At 42.3% G+C, this 12920-nt stretch overlaps 1 protein-coding gene across 1 annotated transcript in view; it reads left to right on the top strand.

Annotated features, from left to right (window-relative positions):
- The window catches only part of LOC138293182 (calcium-activated chloride channel regulator 1-like), a 417394-nt gene that overhangs the window by 254438 nt on the left and 150036 nt on the right, over positions 1-12920 (top strand). Inside the window, exon 8 of the mRNA XM_069232259.1 lies at positions 12379-12556. Within this exon, the coding sequence (XP_069088360.1) occupies positions 12379-12556 (178 nt within the window). The remainder of the gene's footprint in view (positions 1-12378; positions 12557-12920) is intronic.

Raw genomic sequence — 12920 nt, 5'->3', positions numbered from 1 at the left:
AAGCCAGCCAGCCTCCTACAACAGCTCACAACCCACAGCCCCACACACCTCAGTCACCATACCCCCAGACACCACCACAACACCCACAGACACATCCACCACATTTGCTGTTGTTTTTTAATATCTAACTTTGTGGGAAGTGTTGGTCAACCAAGGGTAGATGTTCATTGTAAGGATATGTGGGTGTTGATCCAATTGGGGTGTCATTGCATTAGTGTTATGCTTCATGGGTAAGTAGTTAATCTTGTGTTGGCCAACGTCAGCAATTATGGTGTAGATTTGTCCCCTGATATAGATTGTACTTTCGTTTCATGTGCGGGAGGTAGAGTTTTGTTTGTCCACACATGAAGGGTGTTAAATTGTGGTAGCTTCCTCTGGATTTGACTGACCATGTGTCCACTTTGATGTGTGTACCTTACAGCTATATCATCTAGATGTCTGGACCATGCTGTTGCCATTGTAGGTGCTTTCTTGACTTACACATTTGGCAGCTAGGCATATCACTTGGCTCAAATATTGTTTGTCTCTGAGATACATGAAGGGTCAGTTCCTTTGCAAATGCTGTTTTAGGAGCATGTGCAAAGTGAAATGTGTCCATGAATGCTCCTGATGTCGCCATCACTATTATGCAGGTATTGTTTGCATTGTGAGCTTTGGATATTTGTTTCACAACCTATTGTGCATCCCATTGACCTTCCATTGTGTTGCAATGTGGTTGCTGTGTGGGTCCATCGATGAGCAGCACCTGCGGCAGGACGTGTGTGTGATGGGCTCCATGGTGGCACAAGTCATGTAGCACTGCATGCAGGTGAGTTGCTTCCTTTATGCTTTCCGTTTCCACCTGCTGGGATGTGGTGGTTAGACTGCCACGGTCACGCTGGCGGTAGGCAACATCATAATGTTTCCATCCGAAACATTGGCTCCGTTGGCCTTTTTGGCCTGCCTCGCCACCCCGGTGGTTTGCGCTGCCTGGTGGTGCTGGCGGGACTGCGGCAGCCTTTCCCTATGGGACTGCCAGCATCGTAATACTGTGGTCTGACAGCCAAGCAGATGGCGGTCACACCGCTGCTATGGTGGTGCACAAACCGCCAAACTCGTAATGTGATCCTTTGAGAATATGTAACATTAATTTCAATATGTAATATTAATCTTAAAGCAAGCCATATTCATTTAAGGAGCAGTCAAATTCATTTAAACATGGCTTGTGTTCGTTTCAATATTTGCCTAATTCATTTCAAAGCATGTTACATTTATCTCACAGTTTCATTTCCATTTCAAAAGAGTGATATTCATGTTACAGAATGTCATATAACTCTTGATGTGGGCCATATAAATTTCATCAGGTGTCATATTCATTTCAAAGTGGCTAATATTCATCTTAACATGTGTCATGTTCCTTTCTATGAATGTCATTCATTTCAATGGATGTCATATTCACCTTAACACCTGTCATAATAATTTTAACACGGGTCATTTACATTTCAACATAGGTCATATTAATTTCAACATATGCAGTATTTACTTTGCTATGCATCATATCAGTTTCAAAGCACAACATATTCATTTTGACAAGTTTCATTTTAATTTCAGCATTGGTCATATTCAGTTTAAGACATGTTGAATTCATTTCGGTGGAGCTCATATTTGTTTCAATGCATGTCATATTTATCTTAGCATGTGTCATATTTCTTTCAATGGATGCTTCATTCATATTAACACATCTTAATTTTAACATTAATCATATCCATTGCAACATATATTGTAATCATGTCAATGTACATCATATCACTTTCAATGCAAGCCGTATTCATTGTGATAAATGTCATGATCATTTTTACTTTATTCATATTTATTTTAAAACATGTCAAATTCATTTCAATGAAGGTCATATTCATTTCAACGTAGGTCATATAAATTTTAACATGTGTTATATTCTTTTCAATAAATGTTGAGTTTATTTCAATGGATGTCATATTCATATTAACACTTGTCATATTAATTTTAAGATGCAACTTAGCAATTTTAACATATATAATATTATTTTGAATAAGTATCATATTAGTTTGAATATGTGTCATATTAATTTCAAGGCATGCCATATTCATTTGAACAAATCTCATGTGAATTTCAGCTGTGGTCATACTCATTTGAAGACATATCAACTTCAATTCAGTGGGGTTGCATTCATTTCAATACAAGCCATATTAATTTTCAATCATCTCCTATTCATTTCTGTGTGTCTCATATTCATTGCCATCTCTGTAATAATTATTTCAACACAATTCAAATTCATTGCAACATGTTTAATGTTTATTTCAATGTACATTGTATTAGTTTCAATGTGAATTGTTTTCTTTTCAGAATATAATATATTTGTTTCAATACTTTATATTATTTTCAATCTGCCATATTAATTTCAATGTATGTCATATTTCTCTTGGCATAAGTCAATCATTTCAAGAAAAGCCCCATTTTTTTTGGTGAATATTGTATTTGTTTCAGTGATTGCTTTATTGTTTACAGTGAGGGACATATTAATTTCAGTATGATTTATATATATTTCAGTATATTTCTTATTCAATTTGGTGTGTGTGTTATTCATATTAATCACTAAGTAGCATATTCATTCTGCCAGGTTTTATATTTGTTTTGGTTCAATTCAGATTTACTCTGCCAGGTATCATAACTATTTTGACACATAGTACATTCATTCTGGTGTGTGTCATATTCATTTTGCAGCACGCTATGCATTTCAGGAGGTGTCTAATATGGGGAGCTGTAATTTTGACATGAACGGCTTCCCATAGTAAATGGCTTGCGAAGCAGGTTAAAATTTGGAAATCCCTGCAAGCAATGTGGCAGCAGAATTTTACAGAGTTTATAATTTGTTCAAATGTTGGTGCTGCATTTTTTGATACAAGATGTTACAATAATTTATCTTCAATAGGACCAGGGCCATTACCACAGTTTTTTGTGCATCAACGTGGATATATATGGGAGATTTTTTAATCATCTTCAAGATGGCGAAAGAGGACCAGATAACCGCATTTACCTGCCCACCAAAGGCGAGTTTGTTATCCATTACAATTCCTTGGTTCCTGACCTTACAAGAAGTTTCTCTGGCTACCAGGATGGTAGACAACTTCTGTTCATCCAGTTACTGATGGCCAAAATGCAGTCATAAAATCTCACACATGTGCTATTGTCACTGGTAGACACAGATACCACAATTTGTGTATCTACTGCATAAGATGTCAATTAAAAACTGAAGGATCTGATCAGGATTGCCAATGACGTCACATAAACGTTAAACAATGTTGGGCTAAGTGAGGATCCCTATGGGACTCCACAAGGTAGGGAGAAAGGATCAGAAACAAATTAATCCAGGGACACTGTTTGCTTTTGCCCTGAGAGAAAAGATCAGAAAAGGGCAATTGCAGCCCCCTCGATCCCGACAGCCCGGAGACAGTCAATCTGCAAATTGTGATTGACCATATCAAAGGCTGCTGATAGATTGAGTAAGACAAGGGCTTGTCCAGGGTGGCCCTTAGCTCCTCACTTGTTCTAATCAGGTCCATTTCAGTGCTGTAGCTGCTCCTAAATCCAAACTAGGTAGTGTTCAACAGCTAAATATTCTGAATAAAATGTGCAAGCTGTTGAGTCATAGCTTTTTCTACAATCTTTGCAGGTAGCGGAAGGCAACAAATAGGGCGGTAGCTGTTGGGGTCTGTCAGATTCAGACCAGGGGCTTATTTACAAAGCCCCTTGTGCCACCGGATTGTCACTTTTTGTGAGGCTCTGGTGGTGCGCAGTGCAGACCCATATCTACAAGGCCATGCAAAGCCACCCTGTGTGGCTTTACATGGCCTTGTAGATATGGTGTAAGGCAAAACAGTGCAAGTTGCATTGTTGCCTCATACTGCATTGGGAAGGCGTGCTATGGTGTTACTGAGGGTGTTCCCAATCACCCACACAGCACACATAGAACAAGGAAAATGTTTCTCTTGATTGTTTTTGTGCAGGAAATTGCCCCTTCCTACACAAAAGCAATCATGTCCACAACACAGACACCATTGCATGGTGCAAGGAAGGGTCCCTGTGTTGTTGCTAGGCTGCAATTTCTGCACCAGTGCTGGCTGAAAGGACAGGAATGCACCATATCTTGTAGATACTGTGCATTCCTGCCCTTTCCATTTGAAGTAGGGCAGCGCAGCTAAAAGGCTTGGGGTGCTGCTCTGCAACAAATGTTTGTAAATAAGGCCCTAGTGTTTTTTATAAGAGGAAGTATAGAAGTCATCTTCAATTGCTTGGGAAAGTATCCTGTCTTAATCATGGAATTGAAGATACTGGTGAGAAGAGTAGCAATGATCTCTGGATCAAATTTGGTCACTGCATGGGGACGTTTCCATGGGGGAGCCTGACGTAGCTGCTCAAATTTGCGTCATTACTTGGTTAATAATAATTGCAGAACATTCAGTGAAGGTAGCATGTCAATAGTCTGAATCATGCTGGTTGAGTTCTTCATGGATAATATCTTTATTTTAATCAAAATGTATGAATTTGTTCTACTTGATATTGAAAGAAACTGGCAAGAGTGTTGGAAAACGCCTGGCTGCTGCTTACCTAATTGTGTCTCAGAACAGAAGATAGTTTCAACACTACCTGAAATAATTCTTTTGAAAAATTGTTGGAAGGTTCCATTTTTTGTGTGAAATAGGCTGATTGTTTTAGACAGTAAAGAGAAAAGTAAAACATGTTGAAACCAAAAGGAAAGCAAATTGTGAAAGTGGTTCTCTCCTCTTCAGATAATACAGTACTTTGCTTTACTACCCCATCATAGGTTACTGTGTGACCACAGACTTGAAAATATTGAGTTCCGTCGCTGGTGGAATACTGTGGAGATCGGGGTCCCTTCACATTCTGTGATGTTTAGTCTCAAGGTGGGGAGCCAGGAAGTCTAAGAAACACAATAAAAAAACCAGTTTCCCATATAGCTTTCATCTCTTCACACAACTCAGGATTCATTGTCTTATTGTGTGCTGTTCTTGCTAGCTAGTTCACTCTGGATGAGCTATTTTCTATTTTTCCAAGACATCATGTTGCCCTTCCTGTTCTGTGTGTGGGCACCAGGCTTCAGGTTCTGGTCTTGCTCTTCAATGATGCTCATGAAACATGTCTGTGTAAGACCTTTTCCTAAAGCACTGTTCCAGGAAGTCACCTTAATGGGCTCTACCATTGTTGCCCTCCTAGTTATACCTCTGAATTCCATTTTCCTCTAATTATCAATCATTATCCTCAGAAAAGCTTGAACCCCTGATCACTCATGTTCATGTCTTTCACTGTATAGTTATCATGTGATAGTTTTAGTATGATAATTCAGTTTCTCTTATGCCCACACATCTGTGACATTCAGTTTACTGTTCTTTGATAGCACAATATGCTCTATATTAGTCAAGATCCTAGTAACCATTAGAACGTCAGTAACAATCTGGCGGTCTACATAGAAAAATAAATATTTTCTTCCAAACAATGTAGTGACTACACTGAGCAATATGAAATTTCACTTTTACAAATGTTCCTCAATTGGGCCTTTAAGAATACCTGCTGAATTTGTTCCAGCAGTTCCAGAATCCAGCCACATGACTATAAACAGATCTAAACAAATGGAACCTAGGTGATTAGATAGTGAGGCAACTAAAGAAACGTACTGTAATCTGACATTGACGTGCTCAAAAGCACGCTTGACATCCTGCAGTGGGGGGCACCATTGTGCTATTCTGTGGGGTGGACTGACCCCTAGAGCTCTCAAGCACCCCGTGGACCCCACCCTCCATCTTGCAGCATGCCAGGATGTGTGGTTGCTGCCTGTGTTCCTAGAGGGAGTGGGGTTTCCCATGCACTAAAGAGCGCTCTTGACATCCTGCAGCGGGGGACAATATTGTGCTATTCTGTGGGAGGACTGGCCCCAAGAGCTCTCAAGGACCCACATGCACCTCAGCCTCCATCTTGCAGCGCACCAAGAGAGGTAGCTGCTGCCTGTGTTTTCCCAGAGGGGGCAGTGCCTCCAACGCGCTGAAAGGTGCTTGTTACATCCCTCAGCGTGTGTCACCATTGTGCTGTTCTTTAAGTGGGCTGACCCCTAGAGCTCTCAAGGACCCCCGTGGACCTCAGCCTCCATCTTGCAGTGCAAAAGGAGGCGTGGTTGATGCCTGTGTGTTCTCAGAGGGGGCAGGGCCTCTTACATGCTCAAAATCACACTTGACATCCCGCAGAGTGGGACACCATTGTGGTATTCTGTGGGGGGAACTGACCCCTAGAGCTCTCAAGGGCCCCTGTGGTTCCCAGCCTCCATCTTGCAGTGCCCCAGGGGGTGTGGCTGCTGCCTGTGTGTTCCCAGAGGGGGCGGGCCTTCAACAGTGATGTGCTCAGAAGCGCTCTTGACATCCTGCAGTGTGAGACACGCATGGGCCACACCCGGGCAAAGCATTGGCCAAGGGCAAGCCTGTCCTGCACCCGAAGTGACAGGAAGAGGCAGGGCAGGACCGCCCCCTTTGGTTTTTTGATCTGCCTTCATAGTTTCATGCTAGTTCTTTGTTTGAAACTCAAATCAGGTACTTTTGAGTGACTGTTATGATTGCTTCGTGTGCCTTTTTGCCTTATAACCAAACACATTCGGTGTGTTTAAGGTCTCTACATTCTCTTCCCGCTTTTTACTGCTAAATTGCTGTTCTAGATTGGATAACGAAATGGGTTAAAGAAAGGCTATGGATGGGGCCAACTTCAGCAGGAGAAAACTGTGTTTTAGATTTTAGTATTGATAATCTGATATCAGAATGTGCTGATATGATTAATTCAACCCCAGTGCGGGGAGGCACAAGATCCATCCTACTTCAGCAATGTCTGCTAAACGTAGCCTTACCATGTTTGTAAAACATCAGTCATGTGCCCCCCGCCCCTGTAAAGGTTCTGCCTGAACCTAGCCCCAGTCAGCTCTGAAAAGTCCCCTTCCATTGAGATCACAGATGTTTTTGAATGTTATAATTGTTACTCTATCCTTCCCGTAGAAGTCCTTCTGACAGAGAGCCCCCTAGCTGAAAGGCCTAGTTTATCCAACTCAGGAATTTTTCTAATGCTGCAGAGTCTGGTGTGGGTAATTGGGGAATTGAGAGATCAGGTGAAGGCCCTCCTTAAGGCAGTGGAAAATGTTGATGAGAGAAACAACAGAGGGCAAGTGCTGTGCCAGTTAGGGGAGAGGGTGAGTTAGCGAAGGTCCACTGCTAACATGGGGCCTTAATTCAATCATACTATGCAGCCCGATGGCCACAATTACTGACTATTCCTACCAATCGTCCACATGCTCAGCCTGCTCGCCACTATTGAGAATGTTCAAACTTAGAGCAGATGGCCCTTCAGGGCCATCCTCCTAGGGCAGATTTTCTGAAGAATGCTTTAACTGCTGGCCCAGCTAGGGGACATGGATCATTGGGCTCATGTGTCCTTCTACCAAGAGATCCTATCTGTCCTACACAAGAGGGATGATTCACAGTGGTTTCTATAGTCCCAAAAATGTTAGGGAAACCCCAGCCTCACTTTACCTCTTGCAAGTCACCAAGCAGACTTCAGGGAGCATAGAAGCTACTGATTCACTTACCAACACGGTCAACCACTAGTTTTGAGTGGTTCCGCACTGCTACTCAATTATCAGGAGCGATAGTACAAGTGTTGAAAGGACATCCTCTTCTAATGAGAGCACCTATGATGAGGTAGGGATGCCTTTTCTGCACAGGGACCTGGTGGAGGATCTCATGGTCATTGACTCCAGAACAATCTCCTGTGCTACTTCCGGAATATTACTCAAATACTGAGCCCCATCCACACATGCGGGGTCGAGCAGCTGTGGGGAGATTGAAATGTTGGGGTAAGATTCTCTCTTGACTGTGCCTTGTGGCTCCCCCAGCAGTGACAGGGACATGGTGTTACATGGGAAAGGCATGTTATCCCATGCTATCCCTTCCAACACACTGACCAGCAACTCCAGAAACACTGGGGCTAGTTTCCCCAGTCCCAGCCCAACTCTGATTGCTTGTCGGCTCAGGAGTTTTATTTAGTGCCTAATCCCCTATGTTGCTAGTCTGGAATGTAACTGCAGTGAAGGTATCTGACCCAGCCCATAAAATAAGCTAGTCTGCACCATGAGCCATTGATAAAAAATCATATCCTGGAACATGGCTGGGGTGTCAATTTTACTATCTAAAGTTGAATAGGGTCATTTTATAGACTCTTTTGATATTTGCCCATTTCAAGAGATGTGGTGTTTAACCCCTTTTCACAGGAGTGGGTTCACATCCTTTTGTGTGAATGCATTCAAGTCAGGCAGGTGTATACCATCAGGAGGACTAGGAATATGGGTCAAAAACATGCTCCCATGTGATATAAATATTGTTCATATTGATTCTCCTGACATCTTAGCGGTGAGGTTAGTACTTCCCTCCGGTCTATTGCTAAAGATATTCAGTGTTTAGAATAGAGCAGGTATGTGTAGTGGTGAGTCCATGGTACTTAATGTACTAGAGCATGCCCTTTTGGAACACTCAAAGAAAGATCTACTGTCGGTGGTAGGCACTTTTAAGAGTACATTCAAACTACTTGCTGCCAACCCCCGTGACCTGACTGAGGGACGGGATTGACAGAGGGGAATTCCACAAATTGAGTTACTGACTGTTATATAGTCAACTAAAGCTGCCCAGGTTGTGGCATTATCTAAAGAATATGATCTTAGAGCCACAAATGGCTGCAACAGCCTCTGATTGTCAGCGTAAGATGACTTTTAATAGGCTGGGTTACAGTAGGAGAATAGACTATTGTCTGGCCGATGTAAATCTTCAGACAGTTATTCAGGATATGCGAGTGGTGGACCGTGTAGATAGTGACCACAATGGCTCTTATTGACTCTTATGGATAAGACCAACACAACATCTGTAAGCCGTGGAAATAGGGACCTGGGTGAACTTTTACACACAAATGACAGGAAGCACATTAAGTGGAACTGGGTGGGGGAAAACATGGAAGCACTAGTGGTAGTATCACAAAGAGTAAAGCAGGAGATTGAAATGTTATCCAAGTTACTGCTTGAGTCTATGATCTATGAATCTATAAACAGCTATGATTTATTATTTACCCTGACTAGGGAGCTCCCAGGACAAGCCTGACACAAGTGAAAATCAGTGTTCAATCCTGATATCTGGTATAGGAGAGCATGTAAGTTAGCTAAAGTGAGCTCGTAGTCTCTACTCAACAAAAGTTCCAACCTGAGATAGCTAGGTGCAGGTCACGCTATCGGCAAACATTTGTTCAAGCAAAAAGGGATTCAGAAAGCTCTCTGTGGATGTCTCTACATGATGCCTTGACCACCAAAAACAATAAGGATTTTTGGAAGACAGCTGCAATTTGTCTCAATGGTAAAAAAACAGCACTAGATTTTTGTGTCCAACCCCAGGAGTGGGTGGCACATTTTATTAAATTGTACACTATTATGGGTGACACAAACAAGGATGCCAGGGAGCTTCTAGGAAATAGTGATTGCTGTAATGCTAACACCCTTAAGTTTTCGCTTAAGGAAACAATGGGGGTCATTCTGACCCTGGCGGTCATTGACCGCCAGGGCCAACGACCACGGAAGCACCGCCAACAGGCTGGCGGTGCTTCCTGGCCAATTCTGACCGCGGCAGTAAAGCCGCGTTCAGAAAAGGGAAACCGGTGGTTTCCTGCCAGTTTTCCCCTGGCCAAATGAATCCTCCATGGCGGCGCTGCTTCCGACCCCCTTCCCGCCAGCCTGTTTCTGGCGGTTTTCACCGCCAGAACCAGGCTGGCGGGAACAGGTGTCGTGGGGCCCTTGGGGGCCCCTGCACTGCCCATGCAATGGCCAATGGCATGGGCAGTGCAGGGGCCCCCTAACAGAGCCCCATTAAGATTTTCAGTGTCTGCTTGGCAGACACTGAAAATCGCGACAGGTGCAACTGCACCCGTCGCACCCCAGCAAATCCGCCGGCTCCATTCGGAGCCGGCTTCATCTTTGCTGGGGCTTTCCAGCTGGGCCGGTGGGCGATCTTTTGAAGATCGCCCGCCGGCCCAGCGGGAAAGTTAGAATGGTCCCCGCGGTCATTTGACCGCGGGGCGGTGTTTGGGTGGCTTCCGCCCGGCGGGCGGTGCCCGCCGCCCGCCGGGGTCGGAATGATCCCCAATGTATCCAATTAATTTTTGTATCCCAACCAGTGCTCCAAGACCCGATAGGATACCTAACAATTTTTATTCATCAAATCCAGAAATGTGGGGGCCCTACATAAACATGCTTTCTAACTTGGCCCTCTCTGGTATGGACATGCCTCCCTCATGGAAACTAGCAGAAATTCTAACTATGTATAAGAAAGGGGAGCGGCCAAACCCAAGGAACTCTAGGCCGATTAGCCTTATTGGTTCCCTCCCAAAAGATTTTTTTAAGCATGTTCTGGTACATCTGTAAGAGTGGATAAACCAAAAAAGGGTCTTGTCAGATTGGCAGGAGGGTTTTAGAGCCAATGTAAGTACTGTGGACCCGTTGTTCATTTTTACCTGTTTATATTGAAAAGAGGTGATAATCAACAAAGGGAAACTTTATGTTGCCTTTGTTGATCTCCAGTCTGCTTCTGACCTAGTGCCTAGGGGGATGTTGTGAAGGATACTGGGAGCAATGGGCATACCCTCCTCTTTATTGAACATCCTTATTAGGTTGCATATGGATAATTTTGCCCACATCAGATAGGCAGAGGGAGGGACACTGACAGATCCAATTCAGGTAGACTGAGTGGTCATAAAGGATGCATTTTGGCCCCTAACCTTTTCTCCTCATACATCAATGGAGTGATTGGAACATGAACAGGGATGGCTGTGATGCGTCCAAAACAGGTGGGAGGAGAGTTCCTGCTATACTCTTCGAAGATGATACCCCGTTGAGTTCCAAGATGCCACAGTGGTTGCAACAGCTATTAACCTCCTTTCAGTCTTGATGTGATGAGCAGGACTTGCAGCTTAACAGCAAGGGGGGGAACAATTAGGTGCGGGTCCTTACCCATCAACCGACAACTCTTGTCCTGCAGGCCAAGAAGGTTCAGAATCACTCACCCATGCACTTTTCTTTTGTCAATCTTATTGCCAGCTTCAGAAGAAGTGGGATTGTGCCATTACGTAAGAACTTGGGCACCAGGAAGTCCATGGAAGCATTTAGATTATTTAAAACTAATACTAGAAGAGTAGTGGTTTTCAGTGCAGCCAAATACTTATTCGCCCTATGGATAAGCCGTAAAAAGTACATAAATGGAAACCATTGTTTTGCCAGCACACAAGGGAGCATTAGTAACTACTGCTTAATGTCGGTTCAGTATTCCGTGGGTTTTTAAATTTGTAATGTTACTTTATTATTGTACTATCCATGGTAGACAGGGTTTACTCTATATTGCACATTGTTACTCTAATACTTTATTGTAGCTATGCACTGGTCACCCTATTACCTCTACGTTGATGCACATTGTTGCAGGATGTTATTTACTGCTGTGGCTTTTGGAGATCAATACCAAGCTACCTATCCTCATCTTTCCTTTGATCCATGTTTTCTTTGTTGATATTATAATGTATTTGCTGCAAGTTCCACATTTTTGTATCTTTAATGGTCTTAGGTTGTTTTTGTGTAATTTGTACTGTTTTAACTTCGCCTTGTAGATATTGTATTTTGACATTTTATTGGATTATTTCAAACTAATATTTATTTGATTATGTTTTTTAATGTTTTATGTGATGTATTGTGATGTACTTTTTTGAACCTAGTGATCGCTAGTAAAGTTATGACTGTTATTATTAGAGCACTCTTCATGATACTCTACTTAACACACGAATAGAAAAAAGTTATTATCTGCACAATTTGATGAAACGACTCTTCATTAATATCAAACTCACTGGTCCTCAGCTCCTCAATCAGGGATAGGCATATCACACTTAATTGCCCTAAAACGATTGTATTTGTAGTACAGTTAATTTTGAGGACACAACAAAATAGATAAATAAATAGTAAGATAAGCAATGTCATTTTATTGGAAGTAGTTTTCGATAGTCCAGGTTTCATGTAAGTTGCCTTTGTTTCAGAGTGCTGTTCTCTTCTGAGTTGACAGATTGGCAAGATAAACTTGAATAATTTCCGTGTTAGGTATGACTGATGGATGCTTAGTATTTCACTCAATGTAACCTATCAAACTAATTTTATTTTTACAAGTGATGATACTCCATTGTCAATGCTACAACATAAGTGCTTTATTTTACATATGTTTTATTCTTTATGTATTCGCTCTCTAGGAAATTGGATTGAAAATTAAAAGTACACCTGGTTCTGAAATCATATTGCTGACAGACGGAGAAGACCCCAAGTTACATGAGTGCCTTACAGAAGTAAAAGCTAGTGGTGCGATAGTTCATACAATTGCTTTAGGACCAAATGCGGATTCACAACTTGAAACATTTTCCCGAACAACAGGTAAATTGCTCACATGCAAAATTTCCTAATTATATTTCTGCTGACAATGCAATATTCCAATGAATGTTTCCAAAATCAAGCAAGCACACTAGAAGTGATGTGTACACAGCTTAAATATTCCTTGTATCTATTGTGACAACAAAGTCGTTGAAGCAATGAAAAACATCAGTCTTGGTATGATAATTTCTTGACGGTGAGATGTATTTAAGTATGCATGCATTTATTCCTTTGTTGGTTTTGATGAGTGCATCTTGCATCTGTATGTCGCATAAGATCCCTTTTTAAAGGGGAACATAGAGTGATGCTCGGGGTGGGAAGGTCATGAGAAAGTTTTTACAAGCATACGAGCGTCCACTATGTTTTA

This window comes from Pleurodeles waltl, chromosome 4_2 (assembly GCF_031143425.1).
Source record: "Pleurodeles waltl isolate 20211129_DDA chromosome 4_2, aPleWal1.hap1.20221129, whole genome shotgun sequence".
Taxonomy (NCBI): Eukaryota; Metazoa; Chordata; class Amphibia; order Caudata; family Salamandridae; genus Pleurodeles; species Pleurodeles waltl.
This window is presented reverse-complemented; position numbering and strand designations above follow the sequence as displayed.